Source organism: Uranotaenia lowii, chromosome 2, assembly GCF_029784155.1.
Source record: "Uranotaenia lowii strain MFRU-FL chromosome 2, ASM2978415v1, whole genome shotgun sequence".
NCBI lineage: Eukaryota > Metazoa > Arthropoda > Insecta > Diptera > Culicidae > Uranotaenia > Uranotaenia lowii.
In genome coordinates this window covers 181,909,678-181,934,872 of record NC_073692.1, presented here as the reverse complement: position 1 = coordinate 181,934,872, position 25,195 = coordinate 181,909,678, and the positions used below count along the sequence as shown (strand labels likewise).

General features: G+C 36.3%; 2 protein-coding genes across 2 annotated transcripts in view; one reads left to right on the top strand and one right to left on the bottom strand.

Moving 5' to 3' along the window:
- Positions 1 to 25,195, top strand: part of LOC129747999 (leptin receptor gene-related protein) — a 156,376-nt gene that overhangs the window by 52,153 nt on the left and 79,028 nt on the right. The gene's annotated exons all lie outside the window — the stretch shown is intronic.
- On the bottom strand, positions 19,216 to 22,206 carry LOC129747997 (augmin complex subunit dgt3). The gene is made up of 7 exons (XM_055742447.1): positions 22,096 to 22,206; positions 21,897 to 22,039; positions 21,478 to 21,844; positions 21,107 to 21,417; positions 19,713 to 20,276; positions 19,473 to 19,650; positions 19,216 to 19,408 (listed from the first exon to the last, which is right to left on the bottom strand). Exons 1-7 carry the CDS (start codon positions 22,108 to 22,110, stop codon positions 19,235 to 19,237), a joined length of 1,752 nt encoding a protein of 583 aa, XP_055598422.1. The 5' UTR covers positions 22,111 to 22,206; the 3' UTR covers positions 19,216 to 19,234.

The window sequence follows — 25,195 nt, the reverse complement described above, 5'->3', positions numbered from 1 at the left end:
ATGGTCTGGTTATCTTGCATGATCCGATTATGTCACATGGTCCGATTATGTCACATGGTCGGATTATGTCACATATTTGTTGCATGGTCGATTATGTCACAGGATCGGATTATATCACATGGTCCGATTATGTTGCATGATTCGATTATGTTGAATGGTTGGATTTTGTCACATGGTCGGATTATGTTGCATGATCGAGTTATGTAGCATGGTCGGATTTTTTCACATGGTCAAAATATGTTGCATGGTCGAAAATGTTGCATGATCAGATAATGTCACATCTTCGATTTAACTGCATGATCGGATATTGTCACATGGTTGATTATATTGCATAATCAGATTGTGCCACATGGTCGATTATGTTGCATGGTCGGATTATCTCAGATGGTCGATTTTATTGCATAGTTGAATTAGGTCACCTTGTCGAATTATGTTACATGATCTGATTATGTTGCATGATCCGATTATGTCACATGTACTGCATGCTCAGATTATTTCTGGCGATAGGTTTATGTCACATGGTTAAATTCTGTTAAATGATTGAAATTTGTCACGTCATATTGCCATTTTGACACTCATATGAAGGTCATTTTAAAAATGCACTATAAGTTCTGTTATTCTATACATTGACAAAAAACAATTGCGTAATTCTACGTTTAGCGGTCGTAGCCAAATTACTACCTCCCCCACTTTTTCCCTTTCTGTTATCCCTGTGCAATTCTCTAATTTATAGAACGGCTTTTCAGATTTTATTTAACTCACCAACTATTTCAATATCCTAAATCTTCACGAACAGATTTGTATCAAGAATTATATAACACTTTTATATGATAAACATGATTTAATGCTTTTATATAAAACTTTAAAAAAAATGGAAAATTCTGAATATTTTCTTTTGTGTGTGAACCGTTCTATAAATTTTTGAATTTGTTTCTAATCTTTGCCTCACAGCAATAAAATTCTATTATTATTCCAGAATAACAATCATTAAAAATGAAATCACAGTAAACGTTGAAATACCGTACTTGAGAGGAGGATTAATTATTGTTATAAACATTGTAAATATTTTAATAAATCGTTTTCAATTTGGAACTAATTCTCGTGTAAAAAAATTGTCGATTGCTTAGTTGCTCGATAATTCTACTTTTGCATGGTTGATTGATTTATTTATTGGTTGACTAAATGAACCATCGAATCATTGCAAACTTTACTCAATGTTTGCTGAAAAATATTTTTTTATTATTTTGATAAAGTTATACCGAATACTAAATACTAAAATTAAAATTGTACACCAAATCTTGCAAATTAATGAGAAATTTTCGCTATTGGAATTCCAATTAAAATAAATTTTAAAAAATATTCTGATGCAGCTTAAATGAACTAACGACAGAACATTAATGAAACAAATAATGTCACATTTTCTGCAAAGCAAAAATGACACTTTGCATATAAATAACCTGTTGTTGTAACTAAATTTAAACAAACGTTCTGCAAAATGCATTTCTTGGAATTGATGAATTGATACGCATGATGAGTTCAAAATAACCATTGCGTTTGATAACTTAAATAATCCAAATACTAGGTGAAATAAAAAGTAGTATTCTATTAAGTATTATTGAATAATGTTGTCTAAATATACTTTTTCTAACTAAGATTTCCATCAGAATAATATGAGGTACTTGAACTAATCACATATGTTAATTGACTGAAATAGTTGGACCCCCAAAGGAACGGACTCACCAAAGAATTATCAAACGTCGATCTCCGTCGATGTACAAGGGATCTGCGGGACTCCATCGCTGTCCTGTGGTAAGCAACCAGGAATCGATGCTTCTCCAACTTTTGGGGGAAGGTATCCTGTTCAAACTGTGAAAGTAAAGGCCTTGGCCAGTACTTCCAGCTAGCTCAGTCGATACTTACGGTTCTCTCAGGGTCGCTACGCCGTCCTACACTCAGGCAAATTCTTATTATAATTTTTATAAGAACCGTCTTATGAACCGCTTTTTAGAGTGCAAAATTGGTTTTCATAAGAGTCTTATGAAATTCTTTCTATTTTCATAAGAAGTTCTTATGAAAAACACAAGAAGCGGCATTGTGAAAAATAATGAACACATTCACTCCATTAGTCTGTTTTTCATCGTCATACAAAGGACTCACTAGTTGTGGAGTTAGAAGTTTTTGTAATAGTTAAATGTGATTTCGATCTTCTAAATGGTAAGTTTGAGTAGGAAATCATTTTTTGTGAACGTTGAAAACATTTATTTACTCAAGTACTTTTTTTGTTTACTTTTCAGCATGCTGACCACCTTCTAAAATAATTTTATTAATGGACCGGTTGCTACCGAATAACTTTATTGGTACCGAGTGTGATGTGCTGCTGATAGTGATATACTTTGAAATAAGTCGGCCGAATAATAAAATTAAAGTTTTAAACATCAAATTTCTTGAATTATTTTCACCAAACATGACATTTCCTGTTTCCATAAGACCCTCTTATGAAAAGCGAAAATTTCTTATTGGAGTAGGTGTTCATTTCAGAATTCATTCGCGTCATAAGACAATCTTATGAATTTCATTAAATTTTCTTATGGCGCCACTTCATAAGAGAATCTTATGGCATATATAAGAGTATTTTTCTGAGTGTAGGGAGAATGGGAACAACCAATCGAATGATCAAAGCGGACAAATCTCTGGCGGACAAGACAAATATAACCTATGGCTCGACAAATATTACAAAGTAACAAAATGATACGGTAATAAGAGGGTTTATTTTTAACTTGCCGTTTGGTGCCAGTCTTTGGGGTCGGGCGAACGTGATGGCCATCAACAGGGTAGCGGTCGGATTCGGAAACCAGCGTGTACCGTCGGTGTGCGAGCGTCGTGCACGCACGATTTGGGTTGCAGGAACGTCGTCGATCAGCGTCTTCGGGGCTTGTTTACGCATCCACCAAAGGGATGTTGGCCGTCAGCAAGTTGGCGGATTCCGATACCTCGGATAATTTCACCAGGTGGGTCGAATGCCAGTGGTGTCGTTCGGGTCCGCTGTGGGCTGTCTTAGCGGGTGCGGTCGAGACTACTAATCCGACGAAGCGCTGGAAAGCAGCGTGGCGCTCCTCGGAACGGGCGGGAAGGCACGGGGTTCAGCCTGTTTGACCAATGTTGACGGTGGTCGCAACGGCACCTCACGGGGTCCCTGGCTACGAGAATAGCTCACCAGAACGGACACAACTAACCACCGTACACTTCCGTTTATTGGCTCTTTGGCCACACGCGCACTCTGACCCGAACGTATCGTAAAGTGAGGATTTTACGGAGTAGATGACTGTTCACTTTCCAAGTCTCGAACTAAGTGATTGGGGCTCAGCCTTCAGCAGCCCCAAGACCCCATTCCATTCCCCTGGTTCCTCTTCGCCTAGAACTTTGATATCCGGTTAATACATGACTGGCATTAGGTCAACTGTCAGTTGACGTTAGACCGCAAATAGGAAAACAACGGGCAAGTACATTTACAACGAGAATTTAAATTTAAATTGACTTCAACGGATCGAGCCATAATAACAAAAAAAAAACAAGATAAACTAACGCTAACAAAAGAACAAAAATATTTGTGTCATCCGTCGGACTTGTTGCCGACTTTGAACACCAGATTAAAGCGGTAACAACTGCAGTCACTTAATCACTTCCTGTGAAACAATTTCTTAGCACTATCATTTTAGAATTATTCTTCGGATAAATTTTCCTTAAACGCACAAATAAAATTGACACAAGCAAAAAAAAAACACGACCGAACTCAAAGGCTTGCTAAGATCTCCTCCATGATAAGCAGCTAAGCATTTCTTGAAAAAAGTTATAACCAATAAAAAATAAAAAATCTAAATCTATTGAAAAGTATTTAAAAATGGCAGACTTTGCTTGCTAGGGCTTTTTATAATTCCGATATACCTATCTTAGAAAAGGGTCTATAAATCAATTAATTCCCTGGCTTTGCAAAGCAGTTTTTTGTGATTTTTTATTCTTATCCTACGGTTACACAGCTTTCAAATAAACAGTCAAAGGCGATAAAATAAAAAAAATTGATTTTGAAAAAAAAAATATTTGTATAACGTCTAATATCTTTTCTGGGGTAGGTTTGAACTTTGTTCACATGAATTGTACAGCAGGAATCTAGGAATATGTTTTATCCTAAGTTATATTAATTGGAGCTTTCAGTACATCTTTAGCAATTTTTGAACGGAAAATTTTGTTTCCCCATACAAATTTCCATAGATAATTAAAATTCGTTGCGCAAATTCAGAACTGGATGGATAGCTTCCAAAATTTTTATTGCTATTTCTGGCAGCTGAAACAACACAAAAATGGTATGGAAGGTGTTATAATTTAAGGATTCGAAATTTCCAGACAAACCTTGCAGCGGTTTATTATACGCACACAAAGTTTCATTCAATTCTGAGAGGGTCATGCCAGAAACTGTGTTGAGTTGGCGCAAAATCCGTCGATATGAACACGGAAATAATTTTGCTATATCATGTCATCTGGTAACTCTCAATTTCTGGTAATCCTATTTTTTGCAAATGATGGAAAATCTAATGAAAATTATTTCATCAGAACCTTTCAATGCTCTAAAATCAATAACCTTTATATTAAAATAATATTTCTGAAAATAGGACGGAAAATCTGTCAGTATTGCTAGTTTCATTTAGAAAAAAAATTATTACTATGTTCTTGCTACTCATATCGATTTGCCGTATTCGGCAAAATTTTAGCCAGTAAAAAATTCAAAAGCTTCAAATATTGGAATTTAATTTGCATTGCGTTAGAACAAAATGTGCAAAAAAAAAACAAAAAAAACATTCTTCGAATTTTTTTTCGCATTTTTCCATACAAAATTTCAAATCAAAACCCGGGTACCTAAATCTTATTTAAAAATCTGCATCTGTCATTTATTTTGATAAAAATAGGAACCTGTTTAGATTACTGGGTTTTTTAAATTAAAAAAAAATCTCAATTCTACACACCCGAGTGTACGAGCTTATTGTGACCGTTTCGGCATCACAGTCGAATATAAATATCGTTAACAAAAGCAAAATAACTAACCTTCCAAAATTCCGGCCTTTACCTTTTCCATCAAAATTTTACAGTTTGCGGTGTTCGGCACAAAAGCGCTATTCCCCTAATTGCTAATTAATCTGCTAACTTTTTGTTAGCGGATGCATTTTGTCGTAAGTTTGGATTAAGCTAGCAAATTTAAAAGTTCCGCTATTTTTTTGGTTCCGCTAATTGAAGACCACTACCTCCCATATATTGTCAATGCAGTTGAAATCTGCGAAGTTTTTGTGCTGGTGATTGGCAACCTTGCCAACCAGCGACGATGAAAAATTCATCAAACACTTCGGACATCCGTAACCCTTCCTTTTATTTGGTTCCGACACTTGGGAGATGTTTGATATATGTCTATTTAAGGGGGGGGGTAGGGTCTAACGGGTATAAAAAAACACCGTTTTCACGATTTTTTTCTAGAGCTTTCGTTCAAACAAATGTATTAAAATTTTTTGCATTATACAAAGCATTGTTAAAAGAACATTTAGTAATTTTTTCGTAGAAAAATATTGAAAAATGAGCCGGTGACGGAGCACTTTCGAGGATACCTTTTAGAAAACACGATTTGCGGTGGACACTGCGGTGGACAGAATCATCTGAACTCAAAAAATCAGAGCAAAATATTTTTGATAGATGTTTTTCTGGACCCCAACGTTTTTATTTAACTTAAAAATATTTTTTATGAAATTTTTGTGGTCGCCATTTTTCATCTGTAAAATCTCCCCAAAGTAAAAAAAATCAAAAAAGAAAAACGTTGGGGTCTGGTATTTTATATGTAGAAAATATGTTCCAAATTTGAAAAGAATCGGATAAGTAGTTTTAAAATAACGATGTCCACGGACTTTAAAACTGTGCTTTCGAGAAAAACGCGTTTGAAGTTTCTGCTCTTGCTTCTTTGCGGTATTAGATAGGAGGAGATAAAGGCCTATAACTTCTACTGTTTTGCTTAAATTGGCTTTTTTCGTCTTGGATATAAATAAAACAACGGTGGTTTTCGAAATACCCGATGTTTCAACCAGTTTTGTTGGTCTTTTTCAAGGAAATTCAAGGGAAACAGCAAATTCCCTTGAAAAAGACCGGGACGCCGGGTATTTCAAAAACCACCGTTGTTTGATCTACATCCAAGACCGAAAAAATTCAAAATAAAAGCATGTTAAATGCTTGCATGAAATACAAGCAGTTATGTTTGAAAAATCAAACAAAATGTGACATGAAGTTCTTTTTTCATCACTTTAAAATGTTTCCCAAACGAAATTTTTTTATATAAACATTTATTCCAATGTGTCAACCGATCCAGTATGATATGAACTTCTTAACGCCATATTTTCAAAGCAATAGTAAGCTCTAAATTTTTTAAAGAAAAGTTTTCCAAAATGTATGTTATGGGTTCACTTGATCCATTGAGTCAAAAACCATATATTTTTCATCTGGACGGATATGGATCATTGTAAAGCCCGAAATTATTAATATTAATCAAATGACTAATATTTATCCAATTTCCCAATAAATAGGAATAAAAAAAATGCATTTATAAAAGAATTAGAAAATTGCACTTTGTTATATTCAATGAATATAGGGTAGTAGATAAACTTTTAGAATTTTTTTTGTCTGGCCCTTATAAACTGGGAAATGAAACTAATATGGCCAAAAAAAGTCAATGGATCTTTTATCTTCAGATTTAACATGTTTTTAGCCAAAGTTTAGAGACCCAGATTAAAGGATCAAGCGATCAAGTCTCCTTTAATAAAGCATGAAATCTCCTTAAACTTCCAAAATATCACTTTTTTTTAGTCCCACGAAAACGCTTCTAGTTTATCTAAGAGTCAATGTATCGATCTAACTTTTACAGCATATAAACTTGAAATTACACGTTGTCAGAAAATGGAAAAGGTAACAATCTGCACATTTTTTTTTCAAAAAGATCTGATGAATCAAGTATCCTAATTCTCCTCTTATCATTATCTACAGTTGACTGAGTCGATTTGAGGCCATTTTATAATTTCTTTAACCCTGAGGTCTTAAAAGCTTTACATTAGTCCAAATCTCATCCGTGATTTTTTTAGAATTTTAAAGTAACGTTTATATGAGTAAATCCCAACTTTTATGTTTGTACTGAAGATGGAACTGAACCGTGTAACTTTTTCATTCAATTTAAACATAAAATCTTAAAAGGAAATTTATTAGTTGTTGCAGGGGAATATGTTGCAGAAGATATAGTTTTCAAAAGCAAAATTAAAATTCAATCGCTATTGACGAACTGCTATCCCATTAGGGAATTGCCATCCAACTTTCAACAAAAAATTAACAATGTTGACGATGCAATCGAGCTATTCAGGTAAATTAGATGCTAATTTTTCCTAAAGGGATTTTTTTTTTTGTAAAATTTTACAGGTTCGCAATACCTTCAAATAAAGGAAAAAAAATCCAAAAATACAAATTGAATTTACAAGAAGACATTATTTTCGGAACGGCATGATGGTGATGATGATGGCATTTTTGACAAGCTGATACTGCAGCATTCGTACGCTTCGGTTAGACTTTGAGATAACTTCAAAAGAGTGGCAACAACTTTGAAAGGTAGAAAGAATAAAATGTTTTCCACCAATCCTGAATACCAATTGGTGTAGGTTGGCAGCCATCAGAATCAACCGAGGAACCGCATTGTTACGAAAAATCACGACCGAATCGATGACATGCCTCAATTACACGTGAACAAGTTCTGGTTCGATGGACGGCGATTGTTCTTTCCATGCGTGGGAGTCAAGCGTGTGTGCTCTGTGCAAAATCGATAATAACAATTAGCGGTGATCGAAAATCGTCCCCATCTGCTGGCCTTTGGGATGCTCAAATTTACCGTATAATTGGTTGAGACTTTAGGGATTCTTCATTCATCAAATTGATTGAACAGTTTTTGCTTGAACCAGATACCGATAGCGGTTTTTTTGTCATCCTATTAAATTTGACCATCACCAGTTGGCAACAAAGGTGTTAATGGTAAGCGAAGCATCCCATCAGATCCGGATGATGGCTGTTCAAAATTGAATAATGACACTTCGGCCAGAATGTCGGCCATGCCGCAGCCAAATTACGGTGGCATCCTCTGCTTGTATCACGTTGATTACTGGACACTCCTGATGGTACGGCCCATTGAACGTTGATTTTCCGATGCTCCACAAACATCACGACCGCGAGGACAAGGACGATGAAAGCTGGACCGTGTTGCCCTGCCCGTCTCATTCATCCTTCCAATGTCCTGCGGCTTCCCCCAGGATCTGTCGATTGTTACCGAGACGCACGTTTATTGTGAACATTCCGCACACAAGGTTAACTTCCGGCTGATGAGAGGCCAAAAATCGGAACGTCGTTGTCGTCGTCGTGCAACCAACGAGGTTGAAAATGACATGCTGCCGCGTTTGATGATGCCTGGTACATATTTGCTGCGCTTCGAATGGTTTGTTATCTGCTTTATAAATGGGAATCAATCAAAACGATAGGAAGCGAAGGGAGGAGGTGCTACAGGTTACATTTTTTCCTTTTTATGAGGATTTAGGGGAAAAAAGTCTTTAATCTATTTAAACCGTTTTTAAGCTAATTAATTTGGATTTATATGTGTTCAGCTCAATAAAGAACTGTTCGTAACCCTATAGTTGACTAACCACTAAAATTTATTTATTCAACTTAAAATTGCTGAGCATAATTAACCCTTCGTTTCATAAAGTAACAAATTTGCAACAATTAATGTTAAGTTACTACAAATGTATGAAAAAAGTGAAAAATCGTATTTTATATGTTTTTTTTTTCATGATATACACATCATTTCCAACTGTTTAAAATGATTTTTAAAGGAAAATAAAAAATCATGAAATGGAGGGTTAAGTATTTTAATGTAGGAGAACATCCTGTAATGTAAAAAAAATAATAATTATAATAAACCTAAAACTAAAAACTATCCTTAAATTAAAATAATTGTATAGAGAGCGAATCTCTGCGATGGAAGACTGCATCGATTTTCCTCCGAAGTTAGAGATGATTTTGTTGGCCATCTCTTGGATCGATTCAATACCCGGTGCTGTGCCAGGGTGGAAGCTGCAAAATCATTTTCAGAACCTTGTTCTGAGTCCTCTGGATGGCTTTCTTCCTCGTCGCGCAGCAGCTAGACCAAATCGGAACTGTATACATTATCGCTGGTCGGAACACCTGTTTGTAGATAAGTATTTTATTTCATAGGCACAATGTTTATTTCCTGTTGACGAGAGAATGAAGAGATTTAGTGTATTTATTACATTTAGATTGAATATCTTCAATGTGATTTTTAAAAGTAAGATTCCGATCAAGTGCGAGTCCCACGTATTTCACGTGATTAGACCATTCTAATGAAACCCCATTAAAAGTTATGGAATGATTTTCATTAGGGCTTGTGATATAGCTCAGTTGGCAAGTCTGTTGTCTCCTGAGCCGATGTCCGCGAGTTCGAGCCAAAGAGTAAACATCGAGCACAGTAGTACCGGATAAGTTTTTCAGTAACGATCCGCCAACTGCAACGTTGATAAAGTCGCGAATGCCATAAAGATGGTAAAACGACTATAATCGAAACAAAAAAAAATTTTCATTAGGTTTTAAAAATTCAGCTCTTGGCTTATGGGAAAACAAAATAAGTTGAGTTTTGGAAATGTTGGGAGAAATTTTCCACATTTCAAGTAATTAAAAAAGGATTTTAAATTTTGTTGCAATCTACTGCTTACCACCCGTAAATTTCGCCCTTTAGCTGAAAGCAAAGTATCGTCAGCAAATAATCTTCTACCTTTTCCTACTGGAACATCAGGAAGATCAGTAGTAACAATATTGTATAAAATTGGTCCAAGTATACTACCCTGAGGGACACCAGCTCTAATGGGTGTCATTTCAGAGCATATGAATTTTGATAGCTAACTTGTTAAGTTCGGCTACTTAGTTACTTAATGATCCCGCGCAGATCCTCCCGTGCATAGGGCCGTGGTAAAAGACCTCCACTGTTGACGATCCGGAGCCAGCGTCTTCACCTGGTCCCAGTCAAGATTCTCGTCGACAGTTCGGATTTCAGCGGCTAGGCTTTGCCGCCACGAGTTTCTGGGTCTGCCTCTTCTTCGATGTCTTTTTGGATTCCAGTCTAGCGCCTCACTGCAAATCTCGTTTTCAACTTTTCGCAGCGTGTGCCAAATCCATCTCCACTTACGTTTCCGAATCTCGATTTCTAGCGGCCTTTGATGACACCGGCGATGTAGTTCCTCATTCGAGCTCCAGTTGCCAGGCCACCAAGCGCGGATGATATTCGGCAGGCAGCGGTTTACATATACAGACCCCGTTCGATTTTGGCAACATTCGATTTTGGCAACATCCGAGCAAAAACCGTTCGATTTTGGCAACATCCAAAAAAGACGGATTTTTTTGTAACTTTTTTATTTTTTATTTTCATTTCAAATTAACCAAAATAAATGTAAAACGTAATATTAGCATGAAATTTTTCAATTTGGCTTATTTATAATAGTTTTAAACTGTAAAAACACGAATTTTTCCATGTTTTAATGCTTAAAACTAATATAATTGAGCCAAATTGAAAAATTTTATGCTAATATAAGGTTTTACATCAATTTTGAATAATTTGAAATAAAAATTTGAAATAAAAAAGTGACAAAAAACACCGTTCGATTTTGGCAACATTCGATTTTGGCAACATAAAATTTACGGGCATGTTGCCAAAAACGAACGGGGTCTGTACATGCAGTTTTCGCGTCGTTTCCGCATATGTGCACCAAGTTTCGCACCCGTACAGCAATACGGATTTGACTTTTGAGGTTGAAGATTCGGATTTTCGTTCGTAGAGAGATCTGACGTGACCGCCAGATGTTTCGGAGGCTCGCAAATGCAAAACGGGCCTTTCTGATCCGGGTTTCGATGTCTTTCCTGGTACCACCATCAGGCGTTATCTGGCTACCAAGATACTGGAAGCACTCCACTTTCTCAACTTGTTGCCCAGCTACCATGAAACTGGAGGGATTTCCTGTGTTGATCTCCATCGACTTGGTCTTTCCGACATTGACTTTGAGACCTGCTGCCTTGGAGCTTTCGGTGAGGTCGTCGAGTTTGCTCTGCATGTCCGGTTGTGTTTAGGCGAGCAAAACAATATCGTCAGTCAGGTAAAGGTCGTTCAGTTTCTCCATTGTTGAAGGATTCCACGGCAATCCTCGGTTCGGTGCACAGTCAATCGATCCAGTCAGAATCTTATCCATTACGATTAGAAAAAGTAGCGGTGATAAGATACATCCTTGTCTCACTCCAGCAGTTACCGGGATTGGTTCGGACAAGACACCGTCGTGCAAGAGCTTGCACGAAAATGCCTCGTATTGTGCTTCGATGAGATGGACTAGTTTCTCTGGTACTCCTCTTCGCCTTAGAGCCGCCCAGATGTTTTCATGGTTAAGTCGGTAAAATGCTTTTTCGAAATCAACAAACACCAGCAGAAGAGAGTCCTGGAATTCGTTGATTTGTTCCAGTATGATTCGTAGCGTTGTGATGTGGTCCACACATGATCGTCCGCATCGGAATCCAACCTGTTGCCGTCGGAGTGTAGCGTCGATTTTCTCCTGGATTCTGTTCAGGATCACTTTGCAGAGTACTTTGAGGGTTGTACAGATCAACGTTATGCCTCACCAGTTACCGCACTCTGTCAGGTCTCCTTTCTTCGGGACCTTTACGAGGATACCCTGCATCCAGTCGGCCGGGAATGTTGCAGTATCCCAAATGTCAGCGAAAAGACGGAGCAAAATTTGTGCTGACAGGGCAGGGTCGGCTTTCAGCATTTCAGCAGGGATGCAATCGATCCTAGGTGCATTGTTGGATTTCAAGTTTTTGATTGCCGCTTCTATTGCAGCCAGCGAAGGCGCTTCCGAGTTGACGCCATTTATTCGACTTACTGTTGGCGCTTCGAGCTGCGGATTCTGTTGGGCATCGCTATTTGTGACTCGGAAGAGTTGTTCGAAGTGCTCAGTCCATCGTTTGAGCTGATCTGTTCGATCGGTCAATAACTGACCTGCTCGGTCTTTTAGCAGCATTCTTGCATTAGTCCTTAGTCCTTGCACAACTGAGGCGGCGAGAAATGTCATAAAGTAATCGGATATCTCCATTGGCGGCGGCCCTTTCCCCCTCTTCGGCTAGGGAGTTTGTCCAGGCTCTCTTGTCTCATCTACAAGCTCGTTTAACTGCCTTTTCCAGCTCCGCATATCGTAAGCGGGCGGCTGCTTTGGCTGACCCAGTACATGCCTGCTCAATTCCGACTTTCGCCTTTCTCCGATCATCGATTATCCTCCAGGTTTCATCCGACATCCATTCACTTCGTCTTCCACAAACTTTACCGAGAGTACCATGGCTCGTCGTGATAAAGGCATTCTTGATTCCACACCACTGTTCTTCGACTGTTCCGTCTGTCGGCAGCTCCGAGACTCGGGATTCTAGCTGTTCAATCAACGTATGCCCTTTTCACCTCTCTTTTCTCCAACCGGCGGACGTCGTATCGACACCCGACTTTCTCCTCGCGCCGTTGAACACGCGCAACTCTCAGTCGTATCTCGCCAAGGATGAGGTGATGGTTAGATGCAATGTTTGCGCTTCGTTTGTTGCGGACATCAAGAAGGCTCCTTCTCCATTTTCGGCTGATGCAGATGTGGTCAATTTGATTTTCTGTTCGGCCATCTCGGGATACCCAAGTGACCTTTTTTTTAAATAAGTCTTTATTAGCCTTTTAATCATTACATTCAAGTTATATTATTACAGTATACCCAAGCAACCAAAAGTCGCGTTTTTACTTAAAGATGGATCTCCGAAGTTCACTTTTGGCTGAAAAAGTGTTTTACGGGAACTTCAGGTGACTTTTGTCGCGTAAAAGTTACTCAGGTACTTCCATCGCCCTTTTAAAGGTTAAACTATCGATAACGGAACTTCTAAGCGCTTTTAATGGAACTTCTTTCAAGAAGGTCCATAACGTTCGCGTAACATTCTAAAACGAATCATTAAGATACTTGAAGGTGTTTTTAAGAACCTATATGGGAATTCTAAGCGACATGTCAAAAATGTCTATCAAGAAGGTCAATAACGTTCGCATATCATTCTAAAACGCACTATTAAGATACTTGAAGGTGTTTTAAAGAACCTATATGGTAATTCCAAGCGACATGTCAAAAATGTCTGTCAATTTCTTGCCATGGTATTTGTTTTGTTTATATCTGTACTGATATTTTCAAATGGAATTCAAGATTTATTCGAATTTTTGTTATAAATGTTAAGATATTCGAATAAATTTTTGATGATGCGATTTTTTGTTTTTATTCATATTGTGTACTGAAAGTCCTTTAAACGAAATAAGGTACAATCTATTGACCAACCTATTCATGCAATCATCTCAAATGACATTAAGTTTAAATACTAATTATTACAGTGGCAATGAACCTTTGCTGGATTGGTCGAGAGGCTGGTGAGTTTCATTGCAACCTAAAGAGCAGCTGTTCAATTCTCTAGGCTTAAGCAGCTTCTGGAATCAAAACAATATTATTAAAACCAATGAGATAGATCATGATAGACCGGCAACCTAGCAATCTGACATCTGGTTGTCAGAGCAATCTGTCAATGGATTTTTTTTTTCGGCGCGTAGAAGTTCTTTGCCCAAGTATACTACCCTGAGGGACACCAGCTCTAATGGGTGTCCTTTCAGAGCATGAGTTTTGATAGCTTTCCGATCAGGAGAGCATATCAAAATAATAACTCAAACGTATCTCACCAAGATAGTTACATCTGATTCAGTTATAGTACTCCAAATTTTCGATTTTAAGTTTCTCCAATCTGAATTATATCTTATTCTGATTGACAAACTTGAATGGGGTTGAGCTCATATTCAATGATCAAGATTTTTTTCGGATTGTCCTAGAATAAAATGATAACATCTTATTTTGATGTACATATAACTTTTTCTGAAACACGGACATCGAAGTCAACGGCTCAAACCATATATTAACGAGTTTCGCTCAACAGATTCATAAAATTGAATCAAATTTTTGGGAAACCAAAAATGGGGCATGGTTTTATCAAATAATGTGGTTTGTTGACCTTCCACTAGAAAATTTCCTCGAAGCACTCATATCTTGATAAGTTATAATTTTGATATAATTTGTTCTGTCCGTGCCAAACACTGTCAAAAGCTTTTTCAATATCAAGAAGAGCAACACCAGTTGAATAACCTTAAGATTTGCTAGCGTTAATCATATTAGTTACACTCAAAAGTTGATGTGTAGTAGATTGTCCATGACGAAAATCAAATTGTTCATCAGGGAAAATAGAATTCTGATTAATGTGAATCATCATTCTATTCAAAATAACTCTCTCAAACAGTTTACTTAAAGAAGGGAGCAAACTAATTGGTCGATAACTTGAAGGCTCTGAAGCACTTTTTCCAGGTTTTAAAATTGGAGTCACTTTGACTATTTTCCATTTATTGGGAAAATAAGCCAAATGAAAACATTTATTGAAGACTAGCTGATCCCATACGAACTCCGTTTCGCATTCAACTTGGAATATGTCATTAGCAGTTTGTATGAAAGTCAATTGCCAAGCATTTTCCAGAAGCATTTTCAAATTTATTGTTAAGCAACAATTGCAAAAATGTTGGACGATCACTTTTTATGTCGTGTGCAACTAAATTTGAAAACAGGAAAACCCCCGTGTATGAATTTTCGTCTCGGTGTGATAAAAACTCACTAAATTATTACAAAAACAAATTTATCAGTTATTGCAAAAACAAATTCAACAGTTCATATTGTGGATCCCCTTTCGTGTCGGTCGATACAAATATTGAAATCAGAAATTAATGGACCGTCTCAACCCTCGTGTATAAACTGTGACATGATCGTTGCATAACAACGCAATTATTGCCAAATAATTAAATTCCTTTCAGTGACCTCTTTTCAATCTCTGATGTCTGAAATCAATTGTCCTTCCCTCAAAACTCCCATGTGCAAATTTTCTACCCAATCCATTGTATAATAACGTAAATATCCTAAAAAAGTAGAAAATTAATTAATATTGATGACCCCTTTCGTCGACCCCTGGGATAAAATTTGACACCTGAAATCGATTGCAGTCCCTCAAAACTCTCGTGTATAAATTTTCATCTGAATCCGATGTATAATAACGTTAATATTATAAAAACAATGAAGTTTATATGGACGACCCCTTTGAACAAACCTCTAACTCTAATTTGGATAAGTGGAATCAATTGTTCGTCTCTAATAACTCCTATGTTCAAATTTTCATACAAATCCGATGTATAATAACGTCAATATCACTAAAAATTTGAAAAGTTATATGGACGACCCCTTTTGGCGGCCCCTTACACTGCATTTGATAACTGAAATTGATTGCTTGTCACTCAAAACTATCGTGAATCAATTTTCATCTCAGTCCATGTATAATAACGCCAATATCGCAAAAAAACATTTAACAGTTGATATGGACGACCCTTTGGCCCACCCCTGTTCCTAAATTTTACACCTGGAATCGATTACTCGTTCTTCAAAACATTTATGTGCAAACTTTCATCAAAATCTGATGAATAATAACGCCAATATCTCAAAAATATTAAATTGTTGATATGGACGACCCCTGTCCCTAAATTTGATATCGGAAATCGATTGCTCGTTCCTCAAAACAGTCATATGCAAATTTTCATCAAAATCCGATGTATAATGACGCTAATATCGCAAAAATATTAAATAGTTTATATGGACGACCCATTTCGCTGACCCCTTACACAAAATTTGACACTTGAAATCGATTTCTTGTATTTCAAAACACTCATGTGCAAATTTTCAACACAATCCGACGAAAAATAACGTCAATATCGCGAAAACAATATTTGTCTTGTATGGACGACCCCCTTCAGAAGGGGTCATCCGAAAATCTGAAAACATTTTTCATCTTTCCTGGTCCTAATGAACATCCATGCCCAATTTCAGATCTCCAGCTCTTAAGGGGGGGGTAGGGTCTAACACTTTCAAAAAATCGATTTTTTTATTTTTTTATTTTCTTATTGTAAAACATTTCAAGAATGTTGTGTCAAATTTTCAAGTCAATTGAAGCAAAACTGTAGAAGTTATAGGCCTTTATCTCCTCCTATCTAATACTGCAAGAAAGCAAGAGCAGAAACTTCAAACGCGTTTTTCTCGAAAGTACATTTTTAAAGTCCGTGGACATCGTCATTTGAAAACTACTTATCCGATTCTTTTCAAATTTGGAACATAGTTTCTACATATAAAATACCAGACCCCAACGTTTTTCTTTTTTGATTTTTTTTACTTTGGGGAGATTTTATAGGTGAAAAATGGCGGATTTTTAAGTGAAAAATCGTAGTTTTTACTTCAAACAGCCACAAAAATTTCACAAAAATATTTTTAAGTTAAATAAAAACGTTGGGGTCCAGAAAAACATCTATTAAAAATATTTTGCTCTGATTTTTTGAATTCAGATGATTCTGTGCTGAGATTCAGTGTCCACCGCAAATCCTGTTTTCTAAAAGGCATCCTCGAAAATGCTCCGTCACCGGCTCATTTTTCAATATTTTTCTACGAAAAAATTACTAAATGTTCTTTTAAAAATGCTTTGTATAATGCAAAAAATTTGAATACATTTGTTTGAACGATAGCTCTAGAAAAAAATCGTGAAAATGGTGTTTTTTTATACCCGTTAGACCCTACCCCCCCCTTAAGACGGCTGAGTCTATAGAGGACAAACAAACAAACAAACAAACAAACAAACATACAGAAATTGCTTTTTATATATATAGATTTTAACTAAAAAAATTAAAGTGCTTTCAGGCCACTTTTTAATAAGAATATAGAAAATCCCATCTTCCCCCGGGGCTTTCATATTTTTAAATTTTTTGAAAATCAATTTATGTTCATCAATATTTGTCTCACAAGAACTTTCAAATACATTTTGTTTAGAAAGAATATCATCAAATTCAAGGGAAATTTGAGCATCAATTGGACTTACAACGTTTAAATTAAAATCATGAGCAGACTCAAATTGTTGGGCCAATTTTTGAGCTTTTTCTACATTAGTTAAAAGAAGTTTATCCCCGTCTTTCAAAGTAGGAACTGGCTTCTGAGGCTTTTTCAGAATTTTAGTTAATTTCCAAAATGGCTTTGAGTAGGGTTTTATGTCCTGTACTGCTTTGGCAAAATTTTCATTACGAATGAAATTTAAACGACGTTTGATCTCTTTTTGAAGGTCATAATAAATAAATGTCAAATAAGGATCCTTAGTTCGTTGATATTGGCGTCGACGAATGTTTTTCAGTCGTATCAAAAACTGAAGATCATCATTAATTAAAGGTTGATTGAATTTATGTTTAACTTTGGGTATTGAAGCGGCTTTAGCATTGACTATTGAAGTTTTCAAATTTTCTACAGCCAAATCAATATCTTCTATTGAATTAAGTGGAACGTTTACATCCAAATTACGTTCAATAAAATTCTTATATCGCTCCCAGTCAGCTTTTTGAAAGTTAAAAGTTGATTTTAAAGGGTTTTCAATGGGACTTTAGGATAAAGAAAAAGTTACTGGATGGTGCTCTGAATCGAGGTCCGCATGAGTAACTAATTGACTACAATGCTCGCCTTGGACTACATGTTCGAAATATATCTTTTCCTAAAAGCTATTGATCTTCGTCTATAATTCTTTCTATTTTCACACTTCCCTTTCTATCTGCTATCTTTTCTTCAAAAAGTGAACTAGATATAAGCACACAATTGTAATCAAACAAAATGAGTTTGGCTCCTTAAAGCCTAAATAAGGTATAAGCCGTTTCAAATAAAGAATTTACAAAAAAAAAACAATGCTCGCCTAAATCCGTTAGAACCAAATCAAGTGTTGAAGGATTTCTAATCGAACAGAAACAAGTATGCCCATTAGGATATTCAACAGTGTAATATCCAGCAGAGCAGTCATTAAATAAAATATTCCCATTTGTGTGGTGTTTTGCATTAAAGTCACCAATAATAAAAAATTTAGATTTATTTCTGGTGAGTTTTTGTAAATCTCCCTTCAAAAAATTTTTCTGTTCACCGCTGCATTGAAAAGACAAATATGCGGCAGTAATTATAATTTTCCCCATAGAAGTTTCTAAATCAATTCCAATTGTTTCTAAGACTTTTGTATTGAAAGAAAAAAGAAGTCTAAATTTGAGACGACTATTGATGACAATAGCTACACCCCCACCTTGTCGATCAAGTCGATCATTTCGCAAAATTTTAAAGAAAGCATTGCTTTTCAAGTTATTGTCTCGCTTTAAAAAAGTTTTAGTGATGGCAGCAATATGTATGTTTTGAGTTTTCAAAAAATAAAAAGAATTAATCTTGGTTAGCCAGCAAAGATCTAGCATTCCAATTCATAATATTTAAACATCTATTTGGATCCATGAGGGAATTGCAAAGTCATAATAATTTTGTTAGCATAATTAAAAGAAGTTTGGAAAGCTTCAAACATTGAATTTGCTTTCAACATGAGTTGCATAAGTTTAATTTATCCTCAGTAATTTCATCCAAATCAACAAAATTGTTAGGATGAAAAAATGAAGGAGAAGAGAAGGTAGTTGAATATCGAGGATTTTCCCAAGCCTTCGCATGTACGTTGAGAGTTGGTTTTTCCCATTAGCTATACCCGAAGCAGGCAACCCATTTTCAACCACCTCTGAGAATGTCAAACAATGAGCCTGTGGCGCTGAATCAGCACAGGTAACAATGAAATCACTTGATTTAAAAATTTGAACTTCAGTTTGTTTTACAGAAAGCTGAATTGTTCTCTTTCTCAGGAATGAAACAGCTCTCTACCAACAAAAGGCCAACGAACGGTGGCTCCAGAGATTCCTCACTGGTTCAGAGCTAGTTTGCTCACTTCCAGTCAAGCTGGCCGAAGATCTCCCGCATAATTTCTACCTCACCAAAATACAATTTGAGCTTTCGAAGATAGAATTGTATACAGTACCAGGATACGATATGATAATAAACTTATTTTTAATACAAAAAAAAATCACATTCGAGTAACAGATCTTCCGTCTTCAAAATTTCATCTCATCGGCAATCGATTTACACTTGATTCCCGATATGCTTTTGTAAGCGGCCATTTTCGAAGCGGCAGCAGTGACTTCCTTGATGGCAACAGCAACCTTCTTCGGTTCGGTCAGGAACCACACCCACAGGTTCTGGTTGTAACGCCAAAATTTATCATTGTTCTGAAAATTTAAATAAAAAAACTATCAGAAATGTTTGAAAGATTTAGAAAAAACGAAAACTTACCATTGGTTCGTTGACATTTTGCTGGTAATCGCTTTTTAGTTTCTTGAGCTCCTTTTCGATTTGATTCATCTCGAAAGTTAAACGTTGAACCTTTTCGTGGTACTGTTGATCGAAAAATTGTGGTTTGTTTACTGGCCCATCGTAGACGTACTTACTCAGCAGTTGCTCGTGCTCTTCCCTGGAAACAAAAACGAAATTATTTTTTTTTTTTTTCACAAAATAAACAATTTCAGAACTTACAAATCTCTCAATATTTCGTCCATATTTTTGTAGTACTTTCCGTTCAAAATCGACTGTAAATTGCGGTACACTCTTTTTCTGTAGTCAGCGAAATCCTGGATGCAGTTTCGCAAACTCATCGAACGATCGGCTGCGGAAGATTGATTTAAGTTCAAGGACTCCAACAGGCCGGCGAACTGAGAAACAAACTCTTCATGAGCCTCCTCTTCGGCAGTTGTTTTAACAACTCCCTTCAGTGCCTCGATTCGCTTAAGACAACGCTGCGTTTCCAGATTCATCTCGTCGCTGTTGTCGAATTTGTTCTTGATTTTCTCTAAATCCAGTTGCATCAAAATCCACAACATTTCCGCATTCATCAACGTATCCGAGATTATCGATGCCAGCTTTTTGATGTACTCCAGCCGACCTACGGCACGGTCCAGCTTCATTTTGCTATTTTCGTACAGGATACACTCGATCCGTTGCTCGTTCGATTGGCGGATGTACATCTCCAGCTCCTGCTTGAGCACATCGATCCGCAGCAAATCCTGCTCGTTGATGCCACTGAGCTCAGCGCATAATTTCCTAGTAAAAATGAAATTGTTGAAACTTAAAAAAAAAATCTAATACAAAATACAAATAACAAACTCAAATTCGGAATATCACTAAACCTAGTGTTTCGACTGAAGCCAAAAACCAAAACGATACTCTTGTTATTGGTACACAGTTCATATTGAATTTAAAACAAATATACGCAGGTGGTGGAGAACAAGTTTTTAATTTTTTAAATTTAAATTAATACAATTCATTTCTTAAAAACGTTAGACCCGTCTGAAAAAGGGAGAAATTCATAGATAAAAGTTTTGTTTTCTGAGCGCGCTTTAAATAATTTTTTCCACAATTCAAATTTGCCCTCGTAACTCTAAATTTTTGTCTTGCAAATTCAATTTTTTCAAACCAATTCCGTCGAAATATCAGATAACAGTTTACGTTCATTTTGTACAAATTTCAAAGAAATCCAAATAAAATTTAGTTACTCCTGGGATTGCTTGGGTTACTCACGCTAATTCATGAAAACGTGAATTTTGTTTTTCTTTCAAAAGTAGAAAAAATATTGCAATTTAATAAAAAAAAAGAAAGATTCATGGGCCGTTTTTTGCTCATCCGCATCGCTTCTCTACTACTATCTTAAGCACATTTAAGATTAAATTTTAAATTACCATTCTCAGAGTGAAGTAGAAGTCGCTTGAATAGAGATTTGAAAACAGAATTCTATATTCTAATTTATGAATGATGATGTCTTAATCGAATTATGAAGCTCCATTTCACTTTAGGTTTGTTGTCTCTTGTTTAAAATTTTGAATACAATATTTTGAATATATTTGAAAAAAATTTAACCTTTTTTACAAACTTACTTCATTGCCGGAATCTTCATCGGCTGCCAGCTGAGATCCTGAAAGCGTGCCATCAGTCGCTTCAATCCGTAGTACTCCTTTCGGGCTTCGGTCAGCCGTATCTCTCCTATGTCCAATCGGGCCTTAATGCTCTCCAGCTGGACAATCGCATCCCTTCGATCCTGCAACTGGTCCCCTGAATCGGAATCGTCCAGGGAACGTCTTAGTGAGAAATGTTTTCGCACGTACATTTCCAGATATTTCAGGAATTGATCGCATTTCATGTTGAACTGCTCGATTGGCATCTGGTAAACGAAAAGCGGTGGGTTTTGCTGAAAGATGAAAGAAGGTTCTTAGAATAAGGACTCTTGAAATTTTGAGCGTAATTTTACCGATTGGACGTAGCACTGATGCATTTCGGAAATTTGCAGCTGTGTGTTCGCCTGGATTTGTTCTAAAAAATCCACCTTCTCGCCACATTCGGTAGTTACTTTTCCAAGATTGAAATTTGCATCGATTCCTTTAATATCCAGCTCTGACAATTCTCTCGTTAATGCGGCATCAGTTCTTTTTGCCTCCGAGACTAATCGTTCATACTGTTCCTCGATGGCCACCAGTTGTTCCAGCTGATCTTCGTATTCTTGCGCATCATAGTCCGAGAAGCTTAGAATATCGGGGTAGTCCTGTTTCAAGATTTCTAACTCAACCGACACCTCTCGGTCTGACAATACTTGTTCAGTTTTTTCTAAATCTGAATAACTTAATTTCATACATTAGAAAGAAATTAAATTAAAGAGAAATTTTTACTTACTCCCGCAGCAAAGCATCCGTTACGAGATTGTCCTCATCAATGGATTGACCGAACCAGTCGAAGAAGTCCTTGAAGGCATCGTCGTGCAGAACCCACAGGCTACTCACTTCGATTCCGCTGATCCGTTTCAGGATGTCCAGATTCTAGGGAATTTGTAAATGTTCGTTAAGAGTTTACCTTCAACTTGAATTAACACTACCTTTCCGGTATCCATAGTTGAGATATTTATGTTAAAATAGAACTTTTTACCAATCTTTCAGTTGCACATTTAAAACATTCAAACGATAACACTAAATTTAATACTGAAATGACCAGTAGCACCACACAACGTTCGGATCCGGAAACTAGATTGCCGCATCGGCCATTGGAGAGCATTTTAATTAGGAAGTACTAGAATAATAAGGCTGGGCGATCAAAGCATCAAAGTTAATTATTTTCTTTTTTTTTTTTTTTTTAACAATTCTTTATTTGAAACGGCTCATACCTTTAGGCTTTAAGGAGCCAAAACCGATTTTGTTGTTTACAATTGTTTTCTTAACTGAACACTTTGTGAGAGGAGAAAGGAAGATAGAAAGGGAAATATGAAAATAAAAAAGAAATTATAGACGAAGATCGATAGCTTTTAGAAAAAGGTAGATTTCGAACATGTAGTCCAAATCTAGCACAGCTAGTACATCTCTAACTGGAACATTAGGTGGTTTTCCTCGGGCCCTAAGGGAGTCTATTAAATTCGTTCTGGCGACAAGATGGACCTCACACGACCAAACAATATGCTCGATGTCATGGTAACCTTGGCCGCAACTACACAAATTGCTACCAGCAATGTCAAAACGATAGAGTACCGCGTTTAAGGAACAATGATTGGACATGAGACGGGAAAATATACGAATAAAATCCCGACTCAAGTTCAATAATTATTTTCTTATATTTATAAAATAAATCATGTTATTATCATCGTTTTCAAATTATACACAGACCTTAATTTCTACCAAATGAAGCACATCTTAGAAAATAAATGTTTTTTCCATGGTTCATGGACCATGATTCAAAATAATGCGATAAGGACCTAATTTGACGGAATTCCTAAAATTTGACTGTTGAGAGCACCTGTATCCGTGGTCCAAACAGCCGGTTTAGACCCAAATTCCGACCCGAGCAACCGCACTGGTGATCTATTATACCAGTTTCAACCCAACTTTTTTTAGATCTGGTATAAGGATTGATCCAAAACTTAAGAGATTTGGATCCAATTTGACGCAGTTCTAAACCGTTTGACAGTTAATGTAACACGAGTGCAGTTGCCAGTATTTTCGTTGGATCGGATGTTATTTCTTTGGTTCAATTCTTGTATAAATTAGACCCAAGAAAAGACCACGAATACAGATGCCCTAATTTAACTCTTGTTCGGTTGAGTGTTCTTTTAATGGATTGTATCAAATTGCAGTGGTCCAAATCTTGTATAAATAGACTAAACAGGTAAATATGGTCGTAATAAAAAAAATGTGCAATTTCTACTTTTCAGTTGGAAATTTAGTTCAATATTTCCATTACACGTAAAACGGAACATGAGGAGAAGAAAGTTCTGCAGATTTTGTGATCTTTAAAAGTACTTAAAAATCATTAAAATTACAAAAACTTAAGAGCACCTGTATCTAAAGAGGCTACATACATGTTTACTATAGGCTAGGCTTGCCAGATACTTTTAGAAAAAAGCGGGACATTTCACGAAAAAAAGCGGGACATTTCGCGAAAAAAGCGGGACACAGCCGATAAAATCAGAACATTGAAAAACTCTTGAAGGAAACCTTGATTTTTTAGCCAAACTTATACGTTTACCATCAGCCTAAGTTGTTCATTGAGAGCACCGTAAGGATTTATGTTCAACGTGAATTGATTTTGCTCAGTGTTTCTTATATTACTTCTATTTGAACGTTTTTTTTTGCAATAAGCACGGTTATTTTCCACGGTTCTCGCGAATTAACTACTTGTAAACGGAGGATTTGATATAGCGAAAAAATTTAAAAAACTCAAGAAAACTTTCCTATTTACATACATTGAACAAGTGAGTCAAAAAATGCGGTGTATAAGGCAATTTAATTAAGATTTAGGCGAAAAAATTAAGATCTATAATTATTTGGAAGCAATTTAAACAATATTTTCTTCATAACAAAGTTCTTAACAAAGCATTGCACAGTGGGAAAATTTGAATTTAAAATTCCAAAAAATAAGAAATCGCAGGTTTGATAGCCTGAAACAATACTTATTTTATGAGAAATGTCCTCAATTACTCAGCAAAAAAACAACAATAACGTCGTGGAAATGAATTTGAGCAAAATTTTTTAAGGAAAACTGTGAACCCAAGCAACCAAAAGTCGCGTTTTTACTTAAAGATGGAACTCCGAAGTTCACATTTGGCTGAAAAAATGTTTTACGGGAACTTCAGGTGACTCTTGTCGCGTAAAAGTTACTCAGAAACTTCCATCGCCCTTTGAAATGTTAAACTATCGATAACGGAACTTCTAGGCGCTTTCAATGGAACTTCTTTCAAGAAGGTCAATAACGTTCGCGTAACATTCCAAAACGCACCATTATGATACTTGAAGGTGTTTTAAAGAACCTATATGGGAAATCTAAGCGACATGTCAAAAATGTTTTACAAGAAGGTCGATAACGTTCGCGTAACATTCTAAAGCGCACCATTAAGATACTTGAAGGTGTTTTAAAGAACCTATATCGGAATTGTAAGCGACATGTCAAAAATGTTTTTCAAAAAGGTCGATAACGTTCGCGTAACATTCTAAGGCGCACCATTAAGATACTTGAAGGTGTTTTAAAGAACCTATATGGGAATTCGAAGCGACATGTCAAAAACGTCGGTCAATTTTTTGTCATGGTATTTGTTTTGTTTATATCTGTACTGATATTTACAAATGGAATTCAAGATTTTTTCGAATTTTTCTTATAAATGTTAAATAAGATATTCGAATAAATTTTGATGATGCGAATTTTTGTTATGATTCATATTGTGTACTGAAAGTCCTTTGAACGAAATAAGGTACCTTCTATTGACCAACCCACTCAATCATCTCAAATGACATTAAGTTTAAATACTAATCATTACAGTGGCAATTAGCTATTGCTGGATTGGTCAAGAGGCTGGTGAGTTTCATTGCAACCTAGAGAGCAGCGGTTCAATTCTCTAGGCGTGTAAGCAGCTTTTGTAATTCCAACAATATAATTAAAATCAATGAGATAGACCATGATAGACCGGCAACCTAGCAATCTGACATGTGGTTGTC